The sequence below is a fragment of the Callorhinus ursinus genome, unplaced genomic scaffold, assembly GCF_003265705.2.
Source record: "Callorhinus ursinus isolate GAN/ISIS: 27379988/994484 unplaced genomic scaffold, GSC_fseal_2.0 scaffold12, whole genome shotgun sequence".
In the NCBI taxonomy this organism is placed as follows: Eukaryota; Metazoa; Chordata; class Mammalia; order Carnivora; family Otariidae; genus Callorhinus; species Callorhinus ursinus.
The window spans coordinates 18,653,023-18,665,738 of record NW_027397074.1 but is presented as its reverse complement, the minus strand read 5'-3'; the positions used below and the strand labels follow the sequence as shown (position 1 = coordinate 18,665,738).

Below are 12,716 nucleotides of genomic sequence, written 5' to 3'. Positions count from 1 at the left end.
GTAAAAGTAATTCCTGCAGCAACAGCGACTCCTAAGAAACTACAAACATGGACACTGCACATAAGGAGCGTTTATTCTCGTAGTGTTCAAGTGCTTCTGATAAAATTTACTCAGTTCTTTATTACAGTGTGTACTAAGGTATAATTCTATTTTTCATTAGGGATGATTCTTCTCGCAGTTCACAAAGTTTTCTTATCTTACGGGTCTCTCCTACTGAAACATTTGGCAGAAGCACTCAGTTGTTTATGAGAATATGTATAATACCCGCAGATTCTTGGTTAATTAACCAAGTGTCTGCCTCATAAAAGAACTAGCATGAAGTATAATTTTACTCTCAAAGAATGACACGAATGGGACAAATGTATCGTGAAAACTTCTGTCACAAGAATTAGTCCCTCTTATTAAATTATCCTGTCTCTTTACCAGGGAAGCTAAACTGAATGGCACTGTGACAGATATATTTTAAAATCTGAACTACAAACAACAGAAAGTTTTTAACATTGATGTGTAGAGAATTATTACTCTGAACATTCTACCTTGACCAGTAATTATACTTTAAAATAGACAAGTGACAATTCCATAAAATATACAAGACAATGATTTAAAAATTGGATCGTTTAAAAAAGTTCATTAGCCCTTGGTGCATCTCCACAGAAAAAGTAACTGATATTCAAAATGGCGACTGCAAGACTTTCCTGTGAGGAAAGCTGCAGGAACCAAGTTGCTGTGATTTACCACTGTACATTCTGCCATGAGCACAGTGCTGGGTCCATGGGAGGCATTCAGGAAAAATCTGTTGAACGAATTGTTGAATAATATTCCTTATTACATCCTTGTTCAAAAAGGCAAGAAACTACGTTATACACTTTAGGGGGAAAATTGCATTAAAAACAAATAACAGTGAATCATGGAATACTACATCAAAAACTACTAAAAAAAAAAGTAACATTCTGAACATGTCAACCCTAAACCCTAAAGGGATAATGATAAAAATGACATTTATATGGACTGTCTATAAGGCAGGCACTGTCCTTACATGATTTCTAAGTGTTCATTTACTTGTCTTCTAACAATTTTATGAGGTACCCCATATTCCTGTCAGCATCCTTATTTTTAAACAGGTAAATTAAGGCACCGAGAATTTTGGTAATTCACCCAAGGACACATGATTTGTAAACTGGAGAGTCCGGATTCAAACTCTGGCATGTGGCTGCAGAATCTGCACCCTAACCATTCTGGGACATTTTATTTGATCTTCTCTTTTCACTTGGGTATATGAGGTCCCATATAAAAAGTTTTCTATTTCAGATCGAAATGTTTTTAAGTAGTACGTCTGTTACATCTCCCCTGCCCCGGAATTGTGTACTATTTATTCCCAACCCATGGAAAAGGCAAGATCTGAACAGATTTCTCCCACTGGGAGGCAACAAGGGCATTTCCCAGCTTACTGCCCAGGACGGCTGAGTCACAGCGGAACACTGTTAAAGCCAATTCAGCCGCCTTCTGCCCACAGGGCTGCTCAATGCTTTAATTTCTCCCAGGAACATAATGAAAGAGGGTGGTTCCTTCTAATTCATAAATTACCAAGGCTCCGTTCCAACTTATATTTCCAATGAGGTTTCCTGCAGGTCTACTGTGAGAAACATTCTTCATACTGGTGGGTTTTTTGTTTTTTGTTTTTCCATTTCCCCAAGATGCACACGTTAGTTCTAATGTGAGGACTGAGGGATTGCCCCCTTCCCCACAAGGATCTCACTGCAGCTGACACAGGTACCCAGACCCAGAGAGATTATTTTGACCTAGACATCTGCTCAGCACTTCTACCTTCTCATATGTCTGGGGAATAAGCCTGCGCATGTGCTAAATAAGTTATCCATAGTTTATTGGGTACTACATTAGGACTCTAGAGACACTGGCCACAATAACATTAATAACTTAACACATCATTTACTAAGTAACAGGCTCAATGTTAACTTATTTTCCATCGCTGGGCCAAAGTGTATACATGTTTAAGATAAGCGATTTGGACAAGACAATCTCTGAGTTTCCTTCAAAATCCAGAGAAAATCTAAAATGAAAAATTCTGGAAATGTGACTGTAGTGGGTTTTCTTATACAATTATGACAGATTCATGTTAACTTTCCCATCATAGACTTGCTGCCTTTATCTGAAAAACAAAAATAACAAAACTTTCCCAATGCTAAGACTCTATCAACAACTGGATGAGGGCTTCGAAAATAACATCACATTCTGCTTCCAACTCTCGGAGCGCAAGGCTGCCACATCATACTTATTTTATATTGTTCTTTTAACATTAATAGTAGTGATTCTGATTAGATGCTCCCAACATATTTTAAGTAGGTCGAGAGCTTACCAATACCTTTTCAGAAACCACCTCTGACTTTTCTTAGGCCTCTCTTTACACCTTTCTTGTCCCATTCTCGTGTGGGGGGCACTCAACGTAGCCAACTCACTGACCCCCTTCTATGACTTCCAGGCTGGTTCTAAGCACAGTTTCCACACATAACATTCACACAATAGATTCCCTAGCTGTCAACTCTAACTCCAAAACTGGAAAGAAAAACCAAACACTTCAATCCGCATTTTATATCAATATACTTCCAGATTAAAAATTAGAATGTCAAATAACTTGACAAATATTTAACTGAGAGATGTTCCATTTTTAAGTTTTGAATTTTTGCAAAAAGTTGTATTATTTTAGGTCTGTAAGCTTGATTATACACATCAAGTTTATTTTTATAGTATGTGATAAAATAGACTGTTTTTCAGACATGTATCTAAAATTTCTAAGTAACACAGATCATTAGTTCTCAATTTTTCTGGTACTTTTTAATTTTCCAATACCTTTTTTTAAAGATTTTATTTATTTATTTATTTATTTGAGAGAGTGAGAGAGAGAGAGAGAGAGAGCATAAGCAAGGGCAATGGCAGGCAGAGGGAGAAGCAGGGACCCTAATGTGGGACTTGATCCCAGGGCCCTGAAATCATGAACTGATCCGAAGGCAGCCACTTAACCCACTGAGCCCCCCAGGCGTTCCCCCAGTACTTTCTTTTATTAACATGTGAAAAGAAAAGTCCTAGCTTCCAGTGTTGATCTACTGTAACAGAAGAAATCATTCAAGGTGAGAAAATTTTTAATATTAAAATAAATACGCACTACTCCAAAAGTAAATAAACCAACCCATATGGCATTTTAAAAACCTTAGAAAACAGAAGAGGAAAAGCAAACTATATTAAACTGATAGTATTAAAATGAGGGAAAAAACCATCAAAATCACAAATTTTTTAAGCATGTCTAGCTTTCAGAATTTACAATATATGTCAGATTTTCCACGGTAGCCAGTTTCTCTAGCTCCCAGTAAAAATGTTAGAAAACATATGCCTCAGACTACATGACTCACTATGACCAAGATTCTAGTATAAATCAGGCCTGTTGACGTATGTTTCAGCGGAGTCTGGCTTGGGCTGCATTTTAAAAACGTGGCTTCTTCGAAGGGAAGCAAGAGACAGAGGAAGATCTGTGGATTAAGGGACATCAGTGAATTGTTAAACTCTAAGCAACCTTTTACACGACCTATATGTTAACAAAACTCATGTTCAAGTGTAAGCACTGTTGTCCTGAGTAGCCTGTGAGTGTTCATGATTCTGAGGTTTGTTTCACACTGTCTTCTTTTGTTTCACTGTCATTCTTGCTAACATCACCTACAATTCCCCCACCCTGGTCATTACCGCCAACAGCGCTGCAGTCAACCCACATGCAGACTTTTTTCTAAAAACACATCAGTATATTTCAACTCAGATCCTGCATCACTTATTTGATTTACTGCCAACAATTCTGCCCTCATATTGTATAGTCAAAAAACAAAAACAAACAAACAAATAATAATTTTGCATACTGAGATCCCTTTGCCCAGAAGGTTCCCATCCATAGTGGAGAATGAGATGATCAGCCCTATTTGTAGCAGTCTGTTCTGCATTTTAAAATGTCTCGTTACCTCACATGCATGATATGGCTAAAACCGAACTAACACTCTTTTGAATTTCCTCATTTCCATGGAGTTGGAAGCTGCCATTCTTAGCAATCAACCCCCATCCACATTGCTTCAATCTGCTTTATGGTGACTGAACACAGAGGTTTCTCATAGACAGAGTAGAATATGCATATGAGTCGCAATTCATATATTTTCTTCTTGGTTTCCATTTACAGCTTTTAAAAAAACCCATCTAGATGAGTTTTTTAGAGGATTTTTAGGGCAGTGAAACTCTTCTGTATGATACTATAATGGCAGATACATCATTATAATTTGTCAAAACCCAAAGAATGTACAACACCATAAGTGAACCTAATGTAAACCATAGACTCTGGGTGATACTGACATGTCAGTAGAGGTTCACCAATGGTCACAAATGTACCATTCTGGTGGGGGATGTTGATAATTAAATGCATGTGTGGGGGCAGGGAGTACATGCGAATTCTCTATACTTTCTGCTCAATTTTACTATGCATCTAAAGCCACTCTAAAACATAAAGTCTATTTAAAAGGAGAACAAAATCTCTCATATATGTAGCATCTTCGCATACCTGGGAGAAGTTACTTTGTGATAAGACAAAACAGAAAAACAATATAATGTTATCATCATTGTCATCATCATCCATCCCCCTTGAATGTGAGAAAACTTTCGAAGGCATGAATGGGATATTAAGCAAGATTTAAAGAATGAAGCTAAGTGATGATGCTATGATCAGAGAGAAGATGATTTTAAGTATCAACATTCCTTTTCAAAAGAGTTACCACATCTTTAAAATAACTGTCTAGTTCACATGTCAATCAAAATTATTTCTAACATGTAATCTTGATAATCTCTTTGATAAATTTTCAGATATGTACATTTTAATTTGGAGTTTTAATGAAGTCTAGAAAAATTAGGGAAAAAATAGATCTTTCTTTGGTTCATATTGCAGCAATTGCTCTAAAAATATTCTTCAGTTTTCAGATGTATATGAAAACAACTGTCTGAACTTTGCATTAGAACTGCTCATGTGTTAAACTGCTGAGAAAGAAAGCCTTATAAAAGCAGAGTGACACCTCACTGGAAAATATAGTTAATTCTGTTTATAGAAAATATATTCCGAAACAAAGATAGAGTTAAAATGAATCCTACAGACCAAACAAATGGACTAAGTTATATCTAACCTTGAATTTGTAACTATGGCTTCCACGGTGAATTTTATATGCTAATGATAAAAAAATAGTTAAAGGTCTATACTTTGGGAACCAGAAGCATTTATTCAGACGCTTTCCATTTATCAAACTGACAGACTCGACTCTACATCTGAAAGCAGCTGATTTCCTTCTGTCTTCCACTATTCCCCATGCGAATTCGGAGAGGCACATTACCAACAAACCCCGGGCTCGCCACGGCCTCAGTAGAGTTCCTTCCCTGGTGTGCTCTGCAAATTAATCTAAAATGTGATTTACAATAATTTCCTTCCTTAAATCAAGACGAGGAACAGGGAACAGCCTGGAGGAGGAAACTGCCAACATTAGGAAGGTAATATTTTAGACCTCTGGTGGGAAAGAGACCCATCCAATTTTCCTTGATTAAAACCACAGATCTGTTTAACAAGGTTCCTGCATTAGGAAAGTCAGTAAAAAAATAAATAAATAAATAAAATTTATATATATATATATATATATAAGCCAAAAGCTTACGTGCTTACATTACGGACTTCTCACTGTCTCATTTCTTCAGGGCCAAATTCGGCCCAGCTGTCTTTCCATAGAGTTAGGCGTGACCCTTTAAAACAGTGGGAGAATAGCAGGGAAATGTGGATGACACCATCCTTGTCTTATAGGGATTGCAGGAAAGTCTATAGACTCATCTATTTTGTTTTAATCTCATTTACATGGAAATATATCCTTAAGTTTCATACTATTATACTGCAAATGAACATTAATTTCTCGGTGAATTTATTTATGCATTTACTTGTCATACTTCAATAATTTTCTTTTAATGTGATCCCAGTGCATATTATAAAACTGTGGCTCTCATGTGTTTGAATTTCCAGAAGATAAAATAAAAAAAATTAGATTCCAGGGAGGGATGGTATAGTACTGATTCAAGATTCAATGGACCAATTTTTAATCACCAGCAAATATCTGGTTATTAGAAAATAAATTAATAGTTTCATAAACGTACAACATAAAAAAAAAAAAAAACAGCACTGAAAAGGATCTTGGAAAGTACCTGTCCGATGCTCCTATTTTTCGGTGGAGGAGCCTAAGGATCCGAAAGGATAAATGACTTCGTGAAAGTCACAAGTTAGTTATAGACAGAGCCAGCTCTCTTAATTCAATGTTCAACACATTTTGCCCAAAACAACAACGTAATGAGATGATCATTTAAGGCCAGCAGAGTAGGAACTGCAAATCATAGACACCTTCTGTGTGCGTTTACATTCACTCAGTGACCTGTATTTCTGCAGCCCAAGGTCACATACATAGTAAATACTAAGCAGGTATGTAGGGCCTAAGCTTCAAAGCAATCCTGAGGCTCCAACACTAGCAAGTTCTTAGCTTTTGACTATATCCAGCCAAGGTAGCACTGATGAAGGGAAAATTAGTTTGTTAACTGCTGGTTTACCAAAGCAAAGAAGCAGAAATTAGTAAATTCGGGTGGGTCTTAGTCTTTTTTTTTTTAAAGATTTTACTTACTTATTTGAGAGAGAGAGAGAGCGAGCACGAGCATGAGCAGGGAGAGAGGCAGAGGGAGGGGGAGAAGCAGACTCCCCGCTGAGCAGGGAGCCTGATGCAGGGCTGGAACCCAGGACCCTGAGATCATGACCTGAGCCGATGGCAGACGCTTAACCCAGTGAACCACCCAAGAGCCTCAGTGGGTCTTTACACTAATACTGAATTTAGTCATACATATTTTTAATTCATTCAACCAGTATCTCCTGAATGCCTACTATGTGCTAAGCATGGTTCTAGACACAGCACAGACAAGAGTGAGAAAGACAAGCTGAGTCCCTGCCCTCACAGAACTTACAATCAAGTTCTGGAATAAAAAACTAAACAGATAAACCAATGAACACAATCATTTCACTGCACTGCAAGAGCGACTGAAGAATTCCAGCTTTGCAACCAGTTACCTGTGCGGTCAAGCCTCTCTGAACTCGGGTCTCTTTCAAAAACACGGGTTAATATACCTTACTAGATTGAAGAGACAGTGAAACAAGAATTTCTAAGTGTCTGGCACTCAGAATAAATTCAATAAATTTCAGTGTTCCCCCCTCACTCCCCAAGTAGTTTTTCTAATAAAACAGTAACACTCACACCATGGGACCTGTACTCAGACAGATTTCATTTGTCTCTTTTAATCAATTTTCACACAAGAAAAAAAAAAGGACAAAAGAACTGCTTCTAAAGCTCTTTATACATCAAAGTCTGAATTAAGAGCTGGTGTTTCTAATTGTTCTGCTGCCTGGAACCATCCCATTTTGACTGTCTAGCTTCTCCACAGCTTCTACTGTGCTTCCTTCAGCTCAGACATAAACATGTGCCCAAGTGCAGTAAATCACAGTTAATTGCATGTCTTAAATTAAAAGACAAAAATAATGCACAATTAATTGGGGGGAAATTGTCAGTTGGTGGATGAGTCTCGCTTATTATACTTCATGCACAGGACGCATGCCAAGGGTGTGTTCCAGGCAAGGAGACTCAATCCGTGATGCTGAGGGGGGAGGTGCGTGGCACACCTTTCTGCAGAACGGTCTGGTGCAAGGAATCAGAGGCTTTAGAATACGGACACGGCAAGTGGACCCCCACAGCTTCCCCGACAAGGCCTTTCAGCGCAGGACTGCCCCCGAGAGGGAAATGCAGCAAGCACTTAAATGGTCATTGGTAAGGAACTGAATAAAGGACGAGGTTTGGGCTATGAAAGAAAAAATCTAAGCTGTTAGAAATGATTTTTTTCACATTTAACCACAAGAGAGAATGTGCATGGCATATTATTTATGGGTGAAAACTGTTTACAAAAGAAAATGTTTTGAAAAAGAAGAGCCTGGAGGAGGAGAGTAAAGGTACCAGGAAAATGTGGAAATGTGGAAAAGAAGGAAAATGTGAATGTTTGCTCTGAGTATCTCTCAATTTTCTAATTTTCTAAAACACTTCCTAAGTTGTTTAAAACTGCATTTCAATCTATTTTTGAATCTGATACTATAAAATGTCAGTTTTAAAGATCCAAAAGAATCTTTTAAGATGAACTTACCTGACAATTATAATAAAAACATTGCCATAAAATTAACAAATAATCCCCAGTAAGCACTTACATATAATCTCATTATACCCTTGATCATATAAACAAAATCAACTTTGTAAAATGTATTTTACAAATGCACAAGAAAACCACGTTCAATAGAATTAAATGTTCAATGCAATTACTTACTCCAACATATATCTCACAGTATATTAAAACGTCAGAAGAAAATCACTATGAAGCCTTATTAATTTACTGATAACTGACAAACCACAAAATATGTTCACAGCAAATCCAATAACCCTGTATTTGAGGAACCACAAATCTCTCCTCCACCCACCTACTCTCCCATTATTTTCTACTCTGTTATAGAAAGACTTTATGTCTGGCCACCTTGTATTATTTTGATGCTAAAATCTGGCAATAAACCACACACACACACAGAGTTTCATCATTTCTACCAGCAAGATGAGAACAAATGACACTTTTGCAATATATCACTCGTTATGCTAACTTTTGTTCTATTTCAATTTTAGAAGGAAAAAATATTTAAAACCCAACAGAGTAGATTCATTCCAAAGGTACTGAGCAGTCTCCTAACCCTGGAATAGGAAACAGACATTTCTTGCTCTTTTATTTATTGGAAGGTGGGGTGGGAAAAGATAATCATATTTCATCAAAAACCTGTATCTCAACCTCAGGCATGTTTATGTCCCAAGGGTAACATTTCTATTCCACTCTTAATGGGACAAATTTCTAAACAGAATATGTATTCAAAAATAACTGAGGCAACGCAATATCAACATATCATGCTGCCATCAGCATCCCCTGGTGCTGGGAATCAACTCAGCACCCTTTCTGCTAGGACAGAGCCCGGGCAAAGGGGGAATGACACACTTGATGCGGGGAGGCGAGCTAGCGGCGAGGATACAATTTTGCTCCCCTTTGTGGAGTCAAAACAGAGTCTGGAGCAAAGCTTCTAAGCTGGAAGAGGCCAACCTCAAAAATTTACGGAAGGGATGATTTACAATGACTGAAAACCACAACTTTTAAATCGGAATCAGCGTCTACTTTTGTAAAGTTATTGAGAAGTCTTGAAACAGTCATTTCTGGAAAACTTAACCCTGGCCCTAGATTTCTAAGTTATTAAAACCGCAGGGCAATATGTACCATTGAATATATTTTGTGATGCCTCCCAAAAGTCCAAATTCAGGTTTCTTCAAGTCTGACAATAGATTGATGAGGGTTCCTTCCACTATCCTTCCACTTTGGAATAGGTTTGACATTTTGCATTATTAGTAAAAGGTGAAAAAATTTAGATTTCTTTCAACATATTTCATGCTCAAGATTGGACTGACTTTTCCTTTAGAAATATATGACACCTGATTTGTGCTTATGATTATTCAAGACTCTAACAAGCAGTGTGAATTTTTAATAAATCCACGAAGCATGATGCTGATCATTAAAAAAAAAAAAATTTCCTTCAAGCCTCAAAAAAATGTTACCTATGATCTACAATGATAGAAGAAGCAAACCTCAACAAATGCAGTGTCACCATCTGCCTGGCATTCTCACAGTGTGACAAAATAGACTGGTAATTAACTGCTTTCCTACCGAAATCTGCCAGCTTTAACTCCCCCGTGTCACTGATCAGAAGGTTCTGTGGTTTCAGGTCTCTGTGCAAAATATAACGCTGGTGGATGTAAGACAGCCCTCGCAGCAACTGAAATAAAAACAACTGAAAAAATAGGGAGACAAAAGTTAAAATCTGAACACAGATAAATGCCAGTTTCTACATACAGTTGCCAAACACTTGTATTTGGTAAAAATGGGTACCCATCACTAAATTTCCTACCCAAATCATTTAAAAAGAACGTGCATTAAAGGTATGGAAATCCCTGGTGCGTTAATAAGTAAATCTAAAATTTTCTACCAACTTATTACGTCAACCCAGGGTGACACCCTCCTCAGCCAGAAATCTATAATTCAATCTGCACTCTATAAATTAGGCAGAATGTAAAGAATCAATTCTTTATAATATCTGATTTCCTCAGGCTTCTAGTGATGCTTGAGACACAGAAAAAAAAAAAACTATCTGCAACATTATCAAAGGAAGCAGAATTTTTTTTACCAAGTTTATGTAAATGTGCACATATTTAATTCCATAGAAATGACATAAACATGTTATCCAGTGATTCACCCATTAACATGCTTTAAGGAATGGAAAGATAAGATGATTTCAATAATTAAAACAAAACAGTCACATGGCCCAATTAATACTACATTGTAATTATACTGCTTTTGCCCATATGGCCATAGAGATTAGGCTATTGCCTAAAGACAGACATGCACCTTCACTGATTCCAAAGCAGACCCATCCGAAAGGAAACACAAAATAGAGAAACCAAGAATTTAAGAGCAATACTTTTGTAAGAAATAATTTTAGGAAGTGACCGATGGCCTTATGTGTTTAGTTTCATATTGCATCATATCAAATATTTCTATTTTGATCATAACAATGTGATTTGCAAGGGTTTCCAGTATCCTGTTTATGAAAAAGGAGATATGTTATTTTACTTTATTTTATTTTTTTATTTTTAAGTAGGCTCCATGCCCAGCACGGATCCCAATGCGGGGCTTGAACTCACAACCCTGAGATGGAGACCTGAGCTGAAACCAAGAGTCTGACTGAGCCACCCAGGTGTCCTGAAAAAGGAACTATTTTAAAACAATTTACTTCACAAAATAATCCTAATAATGTCAGTTTTTAGAAATTAATCTTTTAGGTTTTTAAAAAAGATTTTATTTATTTGCAAGAGAATGAGAGCGAGAGATACCACAGAGTGAGAGGAAGAAGGAGAAGCAGACTCGCCACTGAGCAGGGAGCTGATGTGGGGCTGGATCCCAGGACCCTGAGATCATGACCTGAGCCGAAGAGAGACATTTAATGGATTGAGCCACCCAGGTGCCCCTAGAAATCAATCTTTTTTTTTTAAAACAAAAATAAAAACAGATGTTTTAACTGCCATCGGTATTCTAGTCTATATAATTAGCTAGTGACAAAAAGCAGTTTCAGGGAAATTTGAAATGAGTCAGTTGTCAAAGACTGATGATATAAGGATTCCAGAATGTCTAAATGGAAGAGATTGGGAACTCCTTGAGGGCACTGAAGCTAGCATTTCTGGGATATTTTCCAACGAATGGGGGGCTATAAAAGCCAGGTAAACTTTTTACAGGGTGGATACCTTGAAATCACAGTAAGATAAATTCATTTCAAAATCTTTGTATGTGATGCCATGCTACGGATTAGTGAAGGCCTGGGGTCATTATTTCCAGAATCTAAGCATCAGAAAGGAAAAGTCTGTTCTATGTTAGCCTAGATTAAATTAGTGGCTCAAGAACCTCAGGAAGCTAACATCTCTCTAGACTCCTCCTCTTGATCCTTTCTGGGTGGCAGATGGAAAGACAACACCACTGCCACCATCCAGCTTCATTCTTTACTCCTAAGACCCCCTCCATCCTGAAGCCTAAAGCTTACAATTTCTAAGAAAATCCATATTCCTCCAGTTTAGAAGGGAGAAAGTGAACCAATAAAGCTACTTTGTGTTTTCAAAAGCTTAAAAACAAAAGGCAAAAGCAGACCACATAACAAACTCGATTTCAAAAAATAAACTGATTTTAAAAAGAAAGTCTAGCCTTCTTCAAGGAGCTAACTGACCTTTGGGGCCTACCAGAGAGTTGTGAGTTTTAGTTTCAGGGACAGCAAGTGCCAACTGCCATTCTGTGGGTGTATCAGAAGGCAGCCCCATTTAATCTCTGTATTCACAATGAGGAAACGAAGCACAAAATTTCTCCAAGTTGTACAGCAATTAAGTGGCAGAGCCAGGACTCGAACCCAGGCAGTTCGATTCCAAAGTCCACGGTCTTGACCACCTACTTCACTATAGGAATCCTGGCCAGAAATCAACACAAGTGGACAAAATGTTGATATAAAGCTGCTTCCTCCAACTGACAGGATCAAGTCTGGGCACATAATACCACAGCCTTCCGGGCTCAGGCTTCATCACCCTACGCTCCCTGGCTTCACGCAACCTCACCCCCCCCCCCCCATGCTCGGAGCATAGTGCTCTTCAAGCCTTTACCTTTATTCTTGCCTCTTTTCTGACAAAAAAAGCCTCCTCCCCTTGTTACCTGTGATTCTTCAGGTTATTTCTTAGGTCTCACCTCAAGAACCGCTCTTCCCTGGAGCCTACTGTGACCACCTCCGCAGGCCTTCACTCCCTCCACAGGTGTGCGTGAGATGCTCCCCGCTGTGCTCCAGGGGCAGCCTCTGCATACATCTACCACATATGTATCATCCTGCCTCTCACAGGTGGCGTGCCCTGGCCATCTCCCTAACCCGGACACATAGTTGACACTCCTATACCAGTAATGTG

General features: G+C 38.1%; 1 protein-coding gene across 6 annotated transcripts in view; it reads right to left on the bottom strand.

The window, feature by feature from the left end:
• CDK14 (cyclin dependent kinase 14) overlaps positions 1–12,716 on the bottom strand; it is a 542,651-nt gene that overhangs the window by 257,231 nt on the left and 272,704 nt on the right. For all 6 annotated transcript variants that reach the window (XR_012380203.1, XM_025872847.2, XM_073898783.1 and 3 more), the window contains one exon: positions 9,895–10,018. Coding sequence is in view for 5 of the 6 variants with exons in the window: in XM_025872847.2 (XP_025728632.1) it covers positions 9,895–10,018 (124 nt within the window). In the remaining variant the exon portion in view is untranslated. The remainder of the gene's footprint in view (positions 1–9,894; positions 10,019–12,716) is intronic.